The sequence below is a fragment of the Dacryopinax primogenitus genome (assembly GCF_000292625.1).
Source record: "Dacryopinax primogenitus strain DJM-731 SS1 chromosome Unknown DACRYscaffold_10, whole genome shotgun sequence".
NCBI classification, from domain to species: Eukaryota; Fungi; Basidiomycota; class Dacrymycetes; order Dacrymycetales; family Dacrymycetaceae; genus Dacryopinax; species Dacryopinax primogenitus.
The window spans coordinates 1218902-1233089 of record NW_024467207.1 but is presented as its reverse complement, the minus strand read 5'-3'; the positions used below and the strand labels follow the sequence as shown (position 1 = coordinate 1233089).

Here is a 14188-nt window from a genome sequence, read left to right as displayed (position 1 = left end):
AACCCTAACCCTAACCCTAACCCTAACCCTAACCCTAACCCTAACCCTAACCCTAACCCTAACCCTAACCCTAACCCTAACCCTAACCCTAACCCTAACCCTAACCCTAACCCTGCCGATTAGGTGCAGCCTCTGTTAGCATCAGGGCTGGTTAAGGTTTTTGCGGTGCCTTAGTCCTTGGGTTCCCTGACACTTACCTTACTAGTAGGGTTAGGGTAAGGTTGTGTCTGAGGATTAGAACTAAACCCTGTGGATTTGGAGCACTGTCCCTATGTCGCACCAAACAGAGCGCCGAAACCCTTCGTTCACAGGGTTGCCCACAAATATACCAAGGACTTCGTCTCAGTGTATTCGCATGGACTCGAGACAAAAGGAACAATCAAGCGTCTCGCTGCTAATCAACCAAGTTTAGAAGACTGGTTGTCTTTGGAAAACTCGACGCAAGGTTATGTTGCAGTATTGTACATTCCAGTGGGGTGTAAAGCGTCTAGTGCTCACACAATAAAACGGCGACAAGTACAGAGCATAGTAAGTGTTGGACTAGTCAATGGCAGTCCTATGCCGAAACATCTCTACAACATCCTTGGTAAATCCGTGACCTTGTGTTAAAGGAACGTGGGCGGCATGAAGATAAGATATAAATGAGCGGTGGAATTCTGTGAGCTGTAGAGGTATGTGGAATATGTTACTGTGTGGAATGGCCGCAGGACGGCGTGGGTGTTTTGGAGATTGAGCACTGCTCATGGATCGTGTAATGGAGACCAGTTCGTATGGAACGCCGATTTCCTCGGCAATCCAGTGGAGACAGTAGACCGAACCTCGGCGGCCTGTGTCGGATGTTCTCGCCTCGGACGAGGGGTGGGCGTCGCTGACGTACTGGAATACGAGAGCTTGGTGGGCGTTCTTGCTGACAATGCGGCGTCAATAACGGACATCTTGATGGGTGGTGGGGCCCGACTACTAGCAGCAGAAATGCTGGATTTCGTGCTGGCGGTTGAACCGGTGAGGGACGGAATGGCAGAACGGGAGGTTGATGCGCTAGCGGCGCTTCGCATTGAAGTAATTGACGGCATGTTATGGAGCGATGGACGAGAAGACGAAGAGACGTCCCGCTTGCGCAGTGAGGAACCTCCATCGCTCTTGTATGAGTCGATTAGGTTGGGGTCACTCTTGAAGGAAGTCGGTGGACCCGGTACGCGGGTGGATCGAGATGGCGTTTTGGACGATGGCGTCCTCGAAGATGGCACACCCTTCGCGGTATTCACCGAAGTAGAAGAAGACAGGGCACCGTTCATGCTGGCATACGTCGAACCACCAGACACGCTACTTGTGTTGCTGTTCGTCCTTGTCCTCGGTTTTGAACTAGGCGGTGGAGGAAGAGGGGCTGTTGCTGCGCTCATCTGCGAATCGTTCGATGGCACCCTCCGAATGCCTTTTGGGGTTGGCATACGACTAGGCCCCGGACCGATACCGGAAGCAGTGAGCGGTAGAGCAGGCAGCGGTTTGTTCTTCACTTGGTGTAGCCCCGGAGGAAGAAACGGGGATGAGGCAAGGGGTGACGTCGTCGGAGTCGGAAGCGATGTAGATGTAGTCGTAGACGTGCTGTATGTAGAACTTCGCCGGGACAGGGCCATCCCTGAACGACGACGGGGCATGGGAGGTAGAGGAGGCTGGAGTTGCTGTCAGCATACAATTGCTTGACATTGAAGAAATGAGTGACGCACATCGCCAGGCAGGCTGTCGTCACTATCATCCGAATCACTCCATCCCAGCCCCGTCGTCAGTCCAACACCCTGCCTCAGCTTCTTCTTGTCACGATGTTTCCTCCTCCTTTCCTGCTCCACTTCATTCGGTCTGAGACCTAGCGCGGAACTCATGGGCTTGAGTGCACCACTCCTCAACATGAGCACCGGCAGGGGAGTGTCTAATCCCAAAGAGGAAGTGGATGAATCAGACACGTGACCCTGATCTTCCCCTTGCTGGGACGCTAGTTTCTCAACCGCGACCTGAATCGCGTTCTGGACGCGGTCCTCGTGCGGTGATGGACGGCATGTTGACGTGCTATTGGATGACCGGAATGATGCCTTTGATACGCTCCGTGTCCCGGAAGAGCGAGCTGACGACAGAGTCTTTGACGAAGCTCTTCTCGTTGGTTTCGGAGTTTTTGCAAGAATCGCGGCTATGTCAGGCGACGAGGCTCGCGAACCGGCATTTTCTGGCGTTGAAGATCGCAATACAGGCGTGGAATCCGGAGTTGCCAGAGTAAGTTCCGGTCGGATAGGCTTTGAAGGCTGTGAGGGTGTTGTCCGAGCGGCTGAGAGAGGTATATGCGGTCTGGCAGAGGGAGCTGGCATCGGGTGTCGTGAAGATAACTCTTCGTGCTTTGGACGAGCTGACAGTTCAGGTGGATAGCGGGATGAAGACTCATTGGAGGAACGCGGCGTTGCCTCTGACATTTGAGGACGCGGTGACGGCTCCGGAAGCGTTGCTCGGGTCGAGGTTGATTTTGTCATGTAAGGAAGACTTGATTTGTCGTCATCGACCGGTGAGAACGCTTCTCTGGCACGCGACCCCGTTGATTTTGAAAGAGTTGAAGGTGCGGATCTGGGCAACATGAGTGGTTTCAATCCTGATCTTGGCGTTTGAAGCGGCGGCACAATGGGTGTCGTCGCCGGCGAAGGCAGGGCAGACAAAGGCGGAATCTTGCTTTTCACCTCGCCTTTTTCTTTTTCCGTCTCACTCTCATGTTCACTCTCCTCGAGAATGGTAGAAAAGCCTCCCGTGAGTAGCTTTGCCGTAGGTGGGGCTGAGTTTGGGGGAACAGGCCACGGACCACCCAACAACTGCTCGAGTTCAAACTCTGTTTCTGCCTCATCGTCCAACAACCTCGACATCTCCGAAGTAGGATACAAGACCGAGGGGGGCGATGGTGGTCGAAGTGACGCGAGGGAATTGCGTGCGGAGACTGCGGAAGCGCGTTTCTGTCTGCGATGCATGTGTGGGATAGACTGTCGGAAGAGGATGCTGACATCCTCTGAGGTGAGGGAGGAAGGTGTTGTGGGGAGGGGAGGGAGGGGTACGCTAGGTGGTGGGAAGAGGGGTGTGGATGGTGAGGGCATTGTCGATGTGGAAGATGAAGTGGAGAGGGTTGAAGAGGATGAGGGGAGGATTAAGCTTGGAGGCTTGAGTGAACGGTGCATTGGTGATAAGTGAGTTACTTCCATCGTTGTCGACGCGTTGAAAGGTGCTGAGGATGTGGTCGAGTGACGTGGAGAGAAGAGAAGGAGGGGGAGAGAAGGGAGGGGAGGAGGGAGGCGTCGGGGATGAGAAGGCGGGGGGGTTGGATGGTGTCGAGGGCAAGGTGTATGCGCCCCGTTCTCCCTTTCAGGTTGCGGTGATGTGTGCCCGAGTGATAGGAAGAGGGAGGGGGTGAAAGAACGGTGACCGAATGAGAGTGTCTTGGATGAGCGATCCCTTCAAAGGGCGAGAACTATGCTCGATTAGGCTTGTGTCTCGGGGTTGCCGCTTCTCTCTCCCTCTTTCCCTCTCTTTTTCGTCCATTCCGTTCCCATATCCAATCGGGTGCAACAATCCCTCTCGACCCTTTCTTCAACTGCACACGCCCCCTTCACTTCCTTCTTCTTCCATTCCCGTCACGACCCTGACATATTATACATCATTCTCAATATCTTACTTTCTTACTTTGTCATGGTAATACACCCGCCCAAGGAATCCTGTCTTGCGCCTACAAACAATTCTAGTGTGCAACAGCAAGCGGCAGTGCCCCGTTTTCTGCATCCACTCACCCATCTCGTAAGGACTCTGTTTTCAGTACAGTTTCTCTCTATCGAATCTGCCCAGCCCAGACTGTCCCACGAGGCGCACGTCCTTCTTCACCATCTTGGCTGCCTTCTCTTTCACCCCATCGCTCACGCCATGCGCTCTCACACCTATTTTCTCATCGTTTTGCCGACTTCTCACCCGGAGACATCTCTGAATGCTGGCACACGTGTTCCAGCCTTGCTGCAGCGGTAAGACGCTCGACCATGTCTAGTACTGCTGCCACATATCCGGACTCAATTCTATCCTCTTCTAGTCACTTGGTATGCAATAATATCTCACAATATCCATATGCAAACTTCCCCTAACCCCGCGGTCAGCGAGCCCTTAGCGTGATCCCGAGATTTTAGCTTACCGCCCTGGTGGATAAGGAATGCTTCATCGATACTGATCGCAACAGGAACAGGAAACACCCCGAGCGTTTCCCACATATAAAGGAGGCCTGGTTTTTTTGGCGCTCTGATGCTGAGGATCTGTCGAAACCTTGGTCCCCAAGATCGTAGCTTCTTCCCTGATTCCTCTGCAGGCTGTCGCTTTCTTGCTTTTCGCGCCGCACCTCTTGCCTGTCTCGTCCCTTGATCGGGTTTTCTCCTTGACAACCTTTCACAACGTCGCGTGGTGCACGGTCCCTTCGAGTCGGCGACTATCCCAGTAGCGTCAAACTTGCTCCATTGGACGTCCTGCAATTCGAGTTGATTGATTTCAATTCCACCTGCCGCCCTGGTCCTGGCTCAGGGGTCAAGTGCACCGGCGGCAGCGGAGATGTTTACCGGTCTGGCCCAAGCCAGTAGAGTGCCGAAGCACAATGGATCGACTCTGTATGGCCGTATACCCCCCCAAACAGCGCTAGAAAACACCATTTATACCATTTCTCCTTCGATGAACATTGCATATCACGTACGCGGAAAGTGTCTCGGCCCCGCTGACCGGGCCGATTGACATCAAGAACTATCGTTACTCAAGTGGTGGCACCATCGTACCCTTCCTTCGGGCCTTCGGAGAAGCAGTTTGGCCGCCATTGTCCCGGAGCCTTCTGATCCAAGCAGTTAGCGCTGTCAAGATAGGTGCAGTACACTTGCATACGCTGATTGTCACATTCGTCGAATTGGGATCAGCATCGAGATTTTCTGGTTCAGACATGGAAGTTGTGATCATGTTTCACGTCCGGAGAAGCGGAGAGCAACAGGGATCCGACGGAGGAGCCTGCGGAACCGATGGTCTCTTTGATAGAGCTCTGGCTTTCGGAAGCGAGTAGGCGCTCTTGAGAGAGGGAGCCACAACACGATGAGTTCAAGTTAAGAAAGGATACGAAGAAACAATGGATGCTATTGCGTATTAAACACGTGCATATGCAATAGTATAAGCAGCCTCGGCAGAGATGTCGGACGGGAAGCGGAAATCAACAGTTCCGATAAACCATGAAAAGCTCATGCGGCTTTATTCCACATGTCAGATCATGAATACTTATAAAGAGTGAATAGAGGACAGTCGGTTTTTTCTAACACAACAGAAGGGACCGTGGCGCTTCGGATGTGGGGATGATAATTGCCGCAGTCGTATAAATTGTGGCCGGGTTAGGGTGGAAGCTGCTGCGCGTCGCCTTAGGAGGCACGACTCCCGACCACCTACGACAGGTAAATGATACTGAGCCTGTAGCCAGATAACGCAGTTCCCTGATAGTAAAGAACAACTTGAATTCCCTGTCGAAAAGCTGCGTAGTCAACTGCGGCGTGGGCGGAGAAGCGCCGAACGTTCGCCACTTCGGGTTTCCGTGCTCGGCGCGTATTATCCCCAAGCCGTGGTGTAACATGACGTGGACTACCCTCTCCTCCCCCTCACTCTCGAGTCATCCTCACAGCCAACATGATCATAAAGGATACTGACGACAAGGGCGAGGTCAAGACGGAGAAGCCGTTGCCTGCGTCGCCTGACTCGGTGTCGTCATCGTCGGAGGATGGTCTCCCCAGTTATTACGAGGCCCAGAGGAACCAGGCGGGTCCCTCAAACCCAAGGCGCCAACGGCCGTCACCAGCTCCCATCACCACAAAACCACGGACGGTGTCGACGTTCTCGTCCCTCTCTGTGTCGACAAGGAAGAATCTAGCGGATAAACTCGCATATCTGACGACTCGGACCCCGACGACCCCGTCGAAATCGAGCTGGGTTCCTGGGTTTGTAAGGAAACGGTCCGAGGCGAAACAACAGGCGCAGATCGATGAACAGGTCAAGGAGACGGTGCTCACGCTAGTACGTGGACTATGCTCTGAATCAATGCCCTGTGCTGAGATGCTGCAGATAAGAGATGTGGTTAGAGATGTCCAACAACCCGATTGCATCGACATCCTTAATCGATGCGTCGCAGCATGTCAGATGCGAGCTCTTATGTTCCCGGAGCTCGCACAATTGAAAATCATCGAAGATCATACTGCGCTGTATTGGGCCATCGTCAGCGGTACTCCAACAACTGCCAGCACCCTGCCAACTTTGATACATCCTGTCGTGAACCTGCTTATCTCCTTCCCTCTGCAGCAACATACCCGGATCGATGCACGACAGGCTTGCACGGTTAACAGTGACAATCGCCTCTTCCAACAGCTGCGTCAGTCGCCAGGGTATTCAACTATCGTCACATATGCGAACGAGGTGATTTCCGCCGGTGGAGATCGGTTAGAGACAGTTGAGGTCAACCATATGAATCTCGATGCTGTTGGACAGTTCGCAATCAGCTTTTCGATACAGAATTGGATTCGAAAGATGCGGGCTGCCAAGCACGTGCCGCTTGAGTTTATCGCTCGAGGTGAGAAAGTTCACAGTCGAGTCATACTAAGCTGACCGAGCTTTGCAGGGCGGACGTGGGGCCTCACCTTCCGAGTTGCAGAAGAACATACCCATGGCTTCCGAAGCGGACAGTGGTACGGCGAACTGAAACTGTTGGATAACTCTCCTCCAACTTGGGTGACTGGTCGTCTTCGCATAATGCCACAAGATGTTTCTTTCACCCGTAAAGGGCCGCTGGATATCACATTCCATACAGAAGGACAGCGGCTGGACAATAGGTGGGCCCTACAATTCAAGTTGAAAGGTCCGAAAGGAGAGCTCGTCGAGTTCGAGTAAGCGCCTTACTTTGAAAATTATGGTTATTTTCTCACGGATCATGCGCAGTGATTCCCCATACCTTACGCAAGACGGCACCATGCATGTCCAGGGTGAATTCAAGCTGGACAAGACGCATGCGGACTGCGTCATTATGTGATTCTACGTGTTCAGTCTATCTGTTTTTGTCCAATCTGTGTGTGGCGCGTTGTTGGTACTTTGTCATATACCTTCCTTTGGGAACGATAGCTTCACATTCCATTGTATCATCATTTTGCCCATGATTTTGTCCAACCCAGTCCAAATGCACTGCCCCCCTAACCTGACTAGACCTGTGTTGAGGCGCAGTGCCGAGAGGGCGCGGAGTCTCCCGTTCACTCAATGATTCTCTGTCAAGCTCATAAACAACCACATTACTTGCCTGTACTGTTTCTTAACTAAGAATATCTCATGGACAACAGCGACAGCCCTCCTCCTGATTATGCCGAAGCGGTAGGCTCTTCAAGCCGAGCGGGCCCCAGTACCAGACCAACCAGCCAGCCGCCGCTGACTCCACGAACGCCGGCTTCTACGTCCTATGGCTTTCCAGACGAAAAGCGTTCCCCATACTCACCTCAAGCACAACAGCATCACCAGTCAGCGATCATAGGCTCACACCCGTCGCCCTCACGGTCCTCAGGCTGGATCCCGGATCTTTGGGCCTGGCGAACCGAGGCCAAGACAGACAGTGAGGTGAAGAAGACAGTTCAGTCTCTTGTGAGTTTGAATTGTTGTTTATATCTCTTGTGCCACTCATTGCTACTACAGATCCAGGACGTCATCACAGATCCATCCCGTGCCGATACATTGCCAATCCTTCAGAGCTGCCTAGCAGCCTGCAGAGCACGGAATGTCTCGTTCGAGGATCTGGTACAGCGGCTGTACATCTCCGGTCATACTCCTCTATACTGGGCGATCCTTGGTTCGCGGAAAGCACATCCTGAGGGCTTGAGCATTGACGGGGCTCAAAGTGTATTGGATCTCCTGGTCTCTTTTCCACTCAATGACCGTACGACCCTGGACGCCTGTCACGCTTGCATGACGAACAGCGATAATGCTCTATTCCAGCGTCTACGTCTTTCCCCAGGGTTCGCTAGGACCACTTTTGCGGATAGTGTTATTACAGGAGGACAAGCCAACGAACCTGTATACGTGGAGCATGTCCCCAACGCTGGTGCTGGGGAATTCACCATCTCGTGCACGATCTCTAACTGGATCTCCCGAATGAGGGTTGCCAAAGGCGTGAGTGTTGATTTCATTGCCAGAGGTGAGTAAGAACTGCTGTGTGAATGAAATATTGTGCTCAGTCATCACAGGCCGTGGGTGGAGGCTGCAATTCACAGTCGCAACAGAGTATGACGTCGTCAATAATATCCAGCCGGGGACATGGTGTGCTGTCCTTCGCCTATTGAAAGGCAGCGCACCGACTCTGGTTTCTGCGAAGATTATGATCCCAGCCGTCACTCAAAGCTCTCAAGGCGGCACCATGGAACCCATCGAAATTCCGTTTCGAACCACGCGGAGGGGAAAACTGAGTGCACAAGACCATTCAGATCTTGAATGCGTCGACAAGATTGTAACACGGCTTGATTCCTTGCCCCACGGATCCAGTCTCGAATTTGAGTGAGCTAACGTCGTGCTGTTGTTCAAGGTCGCAGCTTAGACAATTTCAACAGGGATTCACCTTTTGTTACCCGAGATGGTCGGATCATTATCAAAGGCCAGTTTATACTAGAGTACACGGGCATGCCGGATTGTATCATTATGTGAAGAGGGAGACAACAACCAGAGACCACGTATCATGTATTCTATTTCCTGTATTCTTGTAACTTCACCATCGCTACTGTTCTTAAAGGAAGCATGTCCTGGAGTAGTTAGTGCAGTGTTGTCGAAATTGAGGATGTTCTACCGGTGGCGCGGAAGAAGCTCACATTTCAGGGTTGCTGATAAGGGTACGCATGTGTGGGGGAATAGGGATTGGGACCTCCTGAGTGTCAACGGTCATGTCGCCATCCGAGCAAGACGCTACGACTTCAAACGAGCGCTATGTCGCCGACATCTCCAAGGCAGAACAAGGCTATGGCGATGATTCTGATGAACACGATATCTCGAACGAAGTCGAAACCCTCTTGTCCAAAGCCGACCTCGAAGTCGTCGAGGACAGACCGCCTGCATACGCGACCCCGGAACGCCGATGGCCTGCCTGCGTACGATGGACAGGACTGATGTGTGCCGCACTCTTGGGATTTTGTGCACTATCCTACGGAATCATAGCGTTCAGTATCATGCAGGCCGAAGACTATCAACCCGAGCGAGTTGTGTTTCGACCTGCTGCACCTTACGCGGGGTCTACGCTTGCCCCCGCCAGACCAATCATCCACCCGTCGAACGCAATAACCTCTCTGTTTCCAGCAAAGAATGGACCAGCGGGACCGACGCCGACTGGTGCTGAGGCTGGAATGATTCAAACTGCGTCGTCGTATCCAATGAAGGACCACCCTGATATCCTCATGGGCCCCAAACCTGCGTCTGATGACTTCGACATCTTCAAGCATTGGGGAAATCTCTCTCCTTGGTATTCTGTGCCATCATTTGGGTTGGATTCATCTCCGTTGGTGCCGGATGGATGTCGTGTAACAATGCTGAACATCCTTCATCGTCATGGGGCCCGATATCCAAGTGTGTCCCTTTGACACTCAGCAAGTCGTCTGCTCATACATGTGCAGCTTCTTCCGGGGAGGGCGTTGGTCCTGCCGGCTTCGCGACTCGATTGCATAATGCTCTTACTTCCGGGAAGACGTGGTCAGCAGGTGGAGACCTAGACTTCTTGAATGACTGGGTCTGGATGCTGGGAGCGGACGTCTTGACGCCATTCGGCCGCGAACAAATGTGTACGTCCCTGGTCATTATATCTTCAAGAACCGTCCTCTTACAAGCTGATCAGATAAACTTGGTGTTGACCTGCGCATCAAATACGGGTTCTTGCTCAATGTATGTGCCCCATTTGTGTAATCGCAGAGCGAATGCTGAAGGTGGTCTTTAGAATTTCACTGTGAGTCAGACCTTGCCAGTGTTCCGTACCGAGTCGCAGTGAGTTCAATTCAGAACAAGCCTTGGGTACGACACTGAAGTCCACTTGCAGGGATCGCATGCGTTCGTCGTCTGAGAACTTCGCCCTGGGCTTTTTCGGGGAGCGAGCCAAGGATCAATATTTGGCTAGCATTACGGTAGAAGCCAGTGGCTTCAACAACACTCTGTCTCCCTACTACACGTGCCATAACTCGTTCGACTGGAACAAGTCATACAGGCAGACTCCTTACATGAAGATATGGTTACCAACGTATCTAAAGGACACATTACCGAGGATCCAGAGCATGCTTGAAGGCTTCGAACTATCTTATGACGATATCTTCACAATGCAGACGGTGCTCTTGATCTCTTGATGTCGTGGCGTGTTCATACTGACTTCGAACTAGATCTGTGCGTATGAGACTGTTGCTCTTGGATACTCAGCCTTCTGCGGTTTGTTCACACAAGAAGAATGGGAAGGCTTCGAGTATGCATGGGACATCTACTTCTGGTACGACTCTGGCTGGGGATCCCCGGTAGCCCGTGGCCTGGGCCTTGGCTACGTGAAGGAACTCGTTGCACGCTTGACCAATACACCAATCGCTGTGCACGACTCAACGACCAACAGCACACTGGATGATAACCCTATTACGTTCCCTCTTGGTAGCAGTCTCTACGTAGACGCAACCCACGAGACCGTTGTCCTAAACAGTATGTGTGTTGCTTGATCTGTAAGATGATAGCCTGATGATCCCTTACCCAGTCCTCACTGCTCTGAATCTTTCCTCTTTCGCAGCAGCAGGACCGCCTCCGGCAGATCACATTCCTGAGAAGCGTTCGTTCATAGCCTCGCAAGTAGTGCCATTTGGAACCAATGTCCAGTTCCAAGTTTTATCTTGCGCCGCGACGCCAGATCCTCAGATTCGCATCATTCTCAATGATGGTGTCGTTCCGTTGGAGGGTCTTGGGGACTGCCCATATCAACAGGATGGTATGTGCGCGGTGCACACCTTCGTGGCCGCCGAGCAGAAAATCCTGCACGAGCACGACTGGTCCTGGTCCTGCACAGGGAACTGGACCATTCCTCCTGGAATGGATTGGCAGACTACCACTGGGGATTGTCCTCCCCGGCACGCATAGGTCGTGGATGGACTGGGTATTAGAGCTTTAGCATCGTACATTATTATACCATCGCCATATGTAATCCATTCAATCCTGCCGCTCCAAGAAAGCTGTCCCTCGGAGTCGCAGCTTGTTCATCAAGTTCTCGTACCACTTCTGGATTATGCCAATCTGAACGGTGTTGGTGGGGTTGAGGGTGTTGTCGTGAGTGAAAGATGTGAGGTAATTGGACAGGTTCTTCAAGATGAGTTCGGTAAGATAGACAGGGTCGGACGCTGTCTGCGCTTGAGGGGGCATCTGTGGTCGTACAGGGACGAGAGACTTTGAAGTGGACACATTGGAGAGAGATGCGACCTGCTGCTGGACCTGGTCGAGAGGCTCGATAGACAGGCCTATTTGAGCCATGTCACCAGCAGACGAGTTGCTCGTCGCAGACACGCCGGTCTCGTCGTCCATACCCATGTCGGTATCCGTCGCACTCGACTGTCCAGGGAGGATCCCTCTCAAGCGGAATATAGCGGAGGGCTTCTGGTTTGATAGCCTGTGACTGGGGTCAGTCCTAGATCGATGCTGCAGGGTTGGTGGGAGTGCTCACATCCCCAGCAGCTGGAATCCTCTCCCTGGCCAATTCCAATGTACAGTCGCGCCCCACCCATCCGGAAAAGGCGCTATACTCCAACTCCATTCAGCAAACGGCAATGGTGTGAATCGCATGGCGACGTACTCTGGCCCGTTAGGAAGACGCAGACGTGGTTGACGGTCGACGCGGAGGGGATATTGAATACACTGTGGGTACTGTCCATCTGTACAAGGTCGGTTTGCACCAGTCGGCCGGCGACGCAGCAGCCGAACATTGTGGGGATCGAAATGGGTAAAGAGAGAGGCTCAAGAGATGCGGCCACAGCGCTGTTAGAGAGGGCGGGTTAATGTAGCGACATCGCCTCTAATGTCCACCCTCATCTCTACACGCGTCGAGCACTTTCTGGCACACCACACCGCGTGGGGAACACATAACACGAAACGTAGCATTTTTGTTATCAAACTTGGTACAGTAATCCTCCTCGAACGGAGATGGTCTATCGATTCTAAGAGTCGTGATAAAGCAGCATGTAGACTGGGTACATGTTACGTAGGTCATACAATATACGGAGCCAGTCCGTGGTCATAAATCTTCCAATTTCCGTCCTCCACAGTCCACATCATACTAAGCCAGTTGCAATGCGTAGTAACCATATCATAGCTCCGCTCAGAACAGGGAGGGTGAGGTTGTCGTCCAATCCTCCGATATCTGATAGGTGGGTTAGGATACTAAACATCGGAAATTAGGTGAGTGACTTGCCGACAGCTTCTGCTATTCCAGCGATGAACGCCACCACTACGCATCCCCACGTGTGGCCGAACATGCCCCAAGAAATACAAGCCCCCACAATTCCTCCAGCGAGCGTACCGCCCAGGCTCTTCGTCCGTGCAATGGGTATGTATCCGAACAGAGGATTGGGAAGTTTGGGGCTGTATGGAGATAAACGGCGAGAAGAACTGATAAGGCGTCCAACGATCGAGGCAGCGGTGTCACACCAGGCGAGGCTGAGTCCCAATTAGCAACATTCGGTAAGTGAGAATGACGCAACATACATCATTATACTCGCCACGGCGATATCTCTTGGGTAGCAATACAGGCATATTATTGCTCCCAAACAGTACCACACTGTGCCGTTTATCTTCGTCTTCTCGCTTTCCCGCATGAACTTGCCCAGATGCTTCTCCCATTCTGCTCGTATGCTGGGAACCTCGAAGCGAAGGAAGTCGCCTATCAGGATGAAACACATGAGGATGAACACTCCGGCTATGATGGGTGTAAGAGATTGCTCTTCGGGCCAGAACATGTATAGGGCGAGAGTGAGAAGACCTGCAGAGGAGTGCATCGTCTTGCGAGGGATTTCGAGGTTGAGCTTGCTCCAGGCGGCGAATGTTAGGGAATTAGCACGTTTTCGCATCGGTCTTCGTTGGGCCTTGCTGGATGGCTTCTGGGGACCTTCCACTACTGGTGCTGTCGGTGCTTCCGTCAATGTTGGATTTTCCTCCTCAAGATGCACTGCAACTCCATTCGGAACACTTGTTCCATTGGCAGTCTTCGACTTTGATTTTGACCTCCTGTGTCCGTTCGCAGTCCTCGTAGTTCCTCCCATTGTACCAGTCCCTCCTAGAGATGATGCCGAAGCCTGTCTGAGCAAAGCAGGCCTTGACCGCCTGCGCGGACTCTGTGCCCGACCGGTGCCCGGGGTCGAACGGTTGTCGAGTGACGTCGGACGACGAGTACGGAGATTGTAAGATGTTGAAGGTAGTGGTGATTTTGAGAGGGTTGGTGGCATGAAATAAGAGGTCTTGTGCGCTGATTAGGAGCACGGCGTGATGCGTCAGGAGGAGAAAGAGAAAAGAGACTAAAATGGGTATGCCAATAGCGTTGTGTGTGGCGGTGCAGAAGAAGCCACGAAAAGGGGGGCACAGAATACTTCCGCTATATGGGATGACTACATTCACTGTGTTTCAGCCCTATCTTGCCTAGGCTAGGGTAGGCAGATGCAAGAGGCCTTGCCATACCTGGCCTGATCCCTGATCAAGGCCATCTGTGCTGGGGGCTAGGTTAGGCCTTCTCAGGATACATATATTATCCTTCCCTGTCATAATTTAGATTAGATTACATATGATCATGAGATCTATTCTTTCACTGTCTTACCCAGGCTGTGACTAGCTCATCCATCCGTGTTCGCTAGGCTAGGTTCAACCAGCTCACCTCTCTGCATGTCAGTGCACTGCCTGTTACCACCCCTGGCCACCCATTTCACCCTAGGAGCAATGAAACAACAAGCCCCTGGAACTTCCTGTGCTGATAACTGCATTAGGATGCTGGCAGTGGCCATACAACACATTGTGCAGAGGACACCACAAGACTGCTGTGTCCAGACACTTGGGGTGAGACATAGTGGTGCTAAAGGCCCTGTTAGGGCAACACAGGCTGACTAAGTCT

The 14188-nt window shown here is 52.5% G+C and overlaps 5 protein-coding genes across 5 annotated transcripts; 3 read left to right on the top strand and 2 right to left on the bottom strand.

The window, feature by feature from the left end:
* The first annotated feature begins 5675 nt into the window (after positions 1-5675).
* Positions 5676-7158, top strand: DACRYDRAFT_22728 (uncharacterized protein). The gene is made up of 4 exons (XM_040772931.1): positions 5676-6087; positions 6136-6637; positions 6686-6950; positions 7003-7158. Exons 1-4 carry the CDS (start codon positions 5704-5706, stop codon positions 7091-7093), a joined length of 1242 nt encoding a protein of 413 aa, XP_040628575.1. The 5' UTR covers positions 5676-5703; the 3' UTR covers positions 7094-7158.
* A 225-nt stretch (positions 7159-7383) lies between these two features.
* On the top strand, positions 7384-8599 carry DACRYDRAFT_108206 (uncharacterized protein; the record flags this gene model as incomplete). Its single annotated transcript, XM_040768610.1, has 3 exons — positions 7384-7689; positions 7741-8239; positions 8289-8599. 3 exons carry the CDS (start codon positions 7384-7386, stop codon positions 8597-8599), a joined length of 1116 nt encoding a protein of 371 aa, XP_040628574.1.
* A 658-nt stretch (positions 8600-9257) lies between these two features.
* DACRYDRAFT_52711 (phosphoglycerate mutase-like protein) lies at positions 9258-11181 on the top strand (the record flags this gene model as incomplete). The annotated part of the gene is made up of 7 exons (XM_040775124.1): positions 9258-9651; positions 9699-9863; positions 9917-9963; positions 10016-10062; positions 10115-10397; positions 10449-10752; positions 10805-11181. 7 exons carry the CDS (start codon positions 9258-9260, stop codon positions 11179-11181), a joined length of 1617 nt encoding a protein of 538 aa, XP_040628573.1.
* A 69-nt stretch (positions 11182-11250) lies between these two features.
* On the bottom strand, positions 11251-12017 carry DACRYDRAFT_52826 (DUF775-domain-containing protein; the record flags this gene model as incomplete). The annotated part of the gene is made up of 3 exons (XM_040775130.1): positions 11251-11704; positions 11759-11831; positions 11888-12017. 3 exons carry the CDS (start codon positions 12015-12017, stop codon positions 11251-11253), a joined length of 657 nt encoding a protein of 218 aa, XP_040628572.1.
* A 335-nt stretch (positions 12018-12352) lies between these two features.
* On the bottom strand, positions 12353-13570 carry DACRYDRAFT_22726 (uncharacterized protein). The gene is made up of 3 exons (XM_040772930.1): positions 12796-13570; positions 12503-12747; positions 12353-12451 (listed from the first exon to the last, which is right to left on the bottom strand). The coding sequence occupies exons 1-3, from the start codon at positions 13530-13532 to the stop codon at positions 12363-12365; spliced, it is 1071 nt and encodes a 356-aa protein (XP_040628571.1). The 5' UTR covers positions 13533-13570; the 3' UTR covers positions 12353-12362.
* Between the last annotated feature and the right edge of the window lie 618 nt (positions 13571-14188).

Coding starts and splice junctions, on each gene's coding strand:
- DACRYDRAFT_22728 (XM_040772931.1), top strand. CDS start 5,704: ATGATCATAAAGGATACTGACGACAAGGGCGAGGTCAAGACGGAGAAG. Junction 6,088..6,135: donor AGGAGACGGTGCTCACGCTA/GTACGTGGACTA, acceptor GAGATGCTGCAG/ATAAGAGATGTGGTTAGAGA. Junction 6,638..6,685: donor GCTTGAGTTTATCGCTCGAG/GTGAGAAAGTTC, acceptor CGAGCTTTGCAG/GGCGGACGTGGGGCCTCACC.
- DACRYDRAFT_22726 (XM_040772930.1), bottom strand. CDS start 13,532: ATGCCACCAACCCTCTCAAAATCACCACTACCTTCAACATCTTACAAT. Junction 12,748..12,795: donor GCCGTGGCGAGTATAATGAT/GTATGTTGCGTC, acceptor ATTGGGACTCAG/CCTCGCCTGGTGTGACACCG. Junction 12,452..12,502: donor TGGAATAGCAGAAGCTGTCG/GCAAGTCACTCA, acceptor CCCACCTATCAG/ATATCGGAGGATTGGACGAC.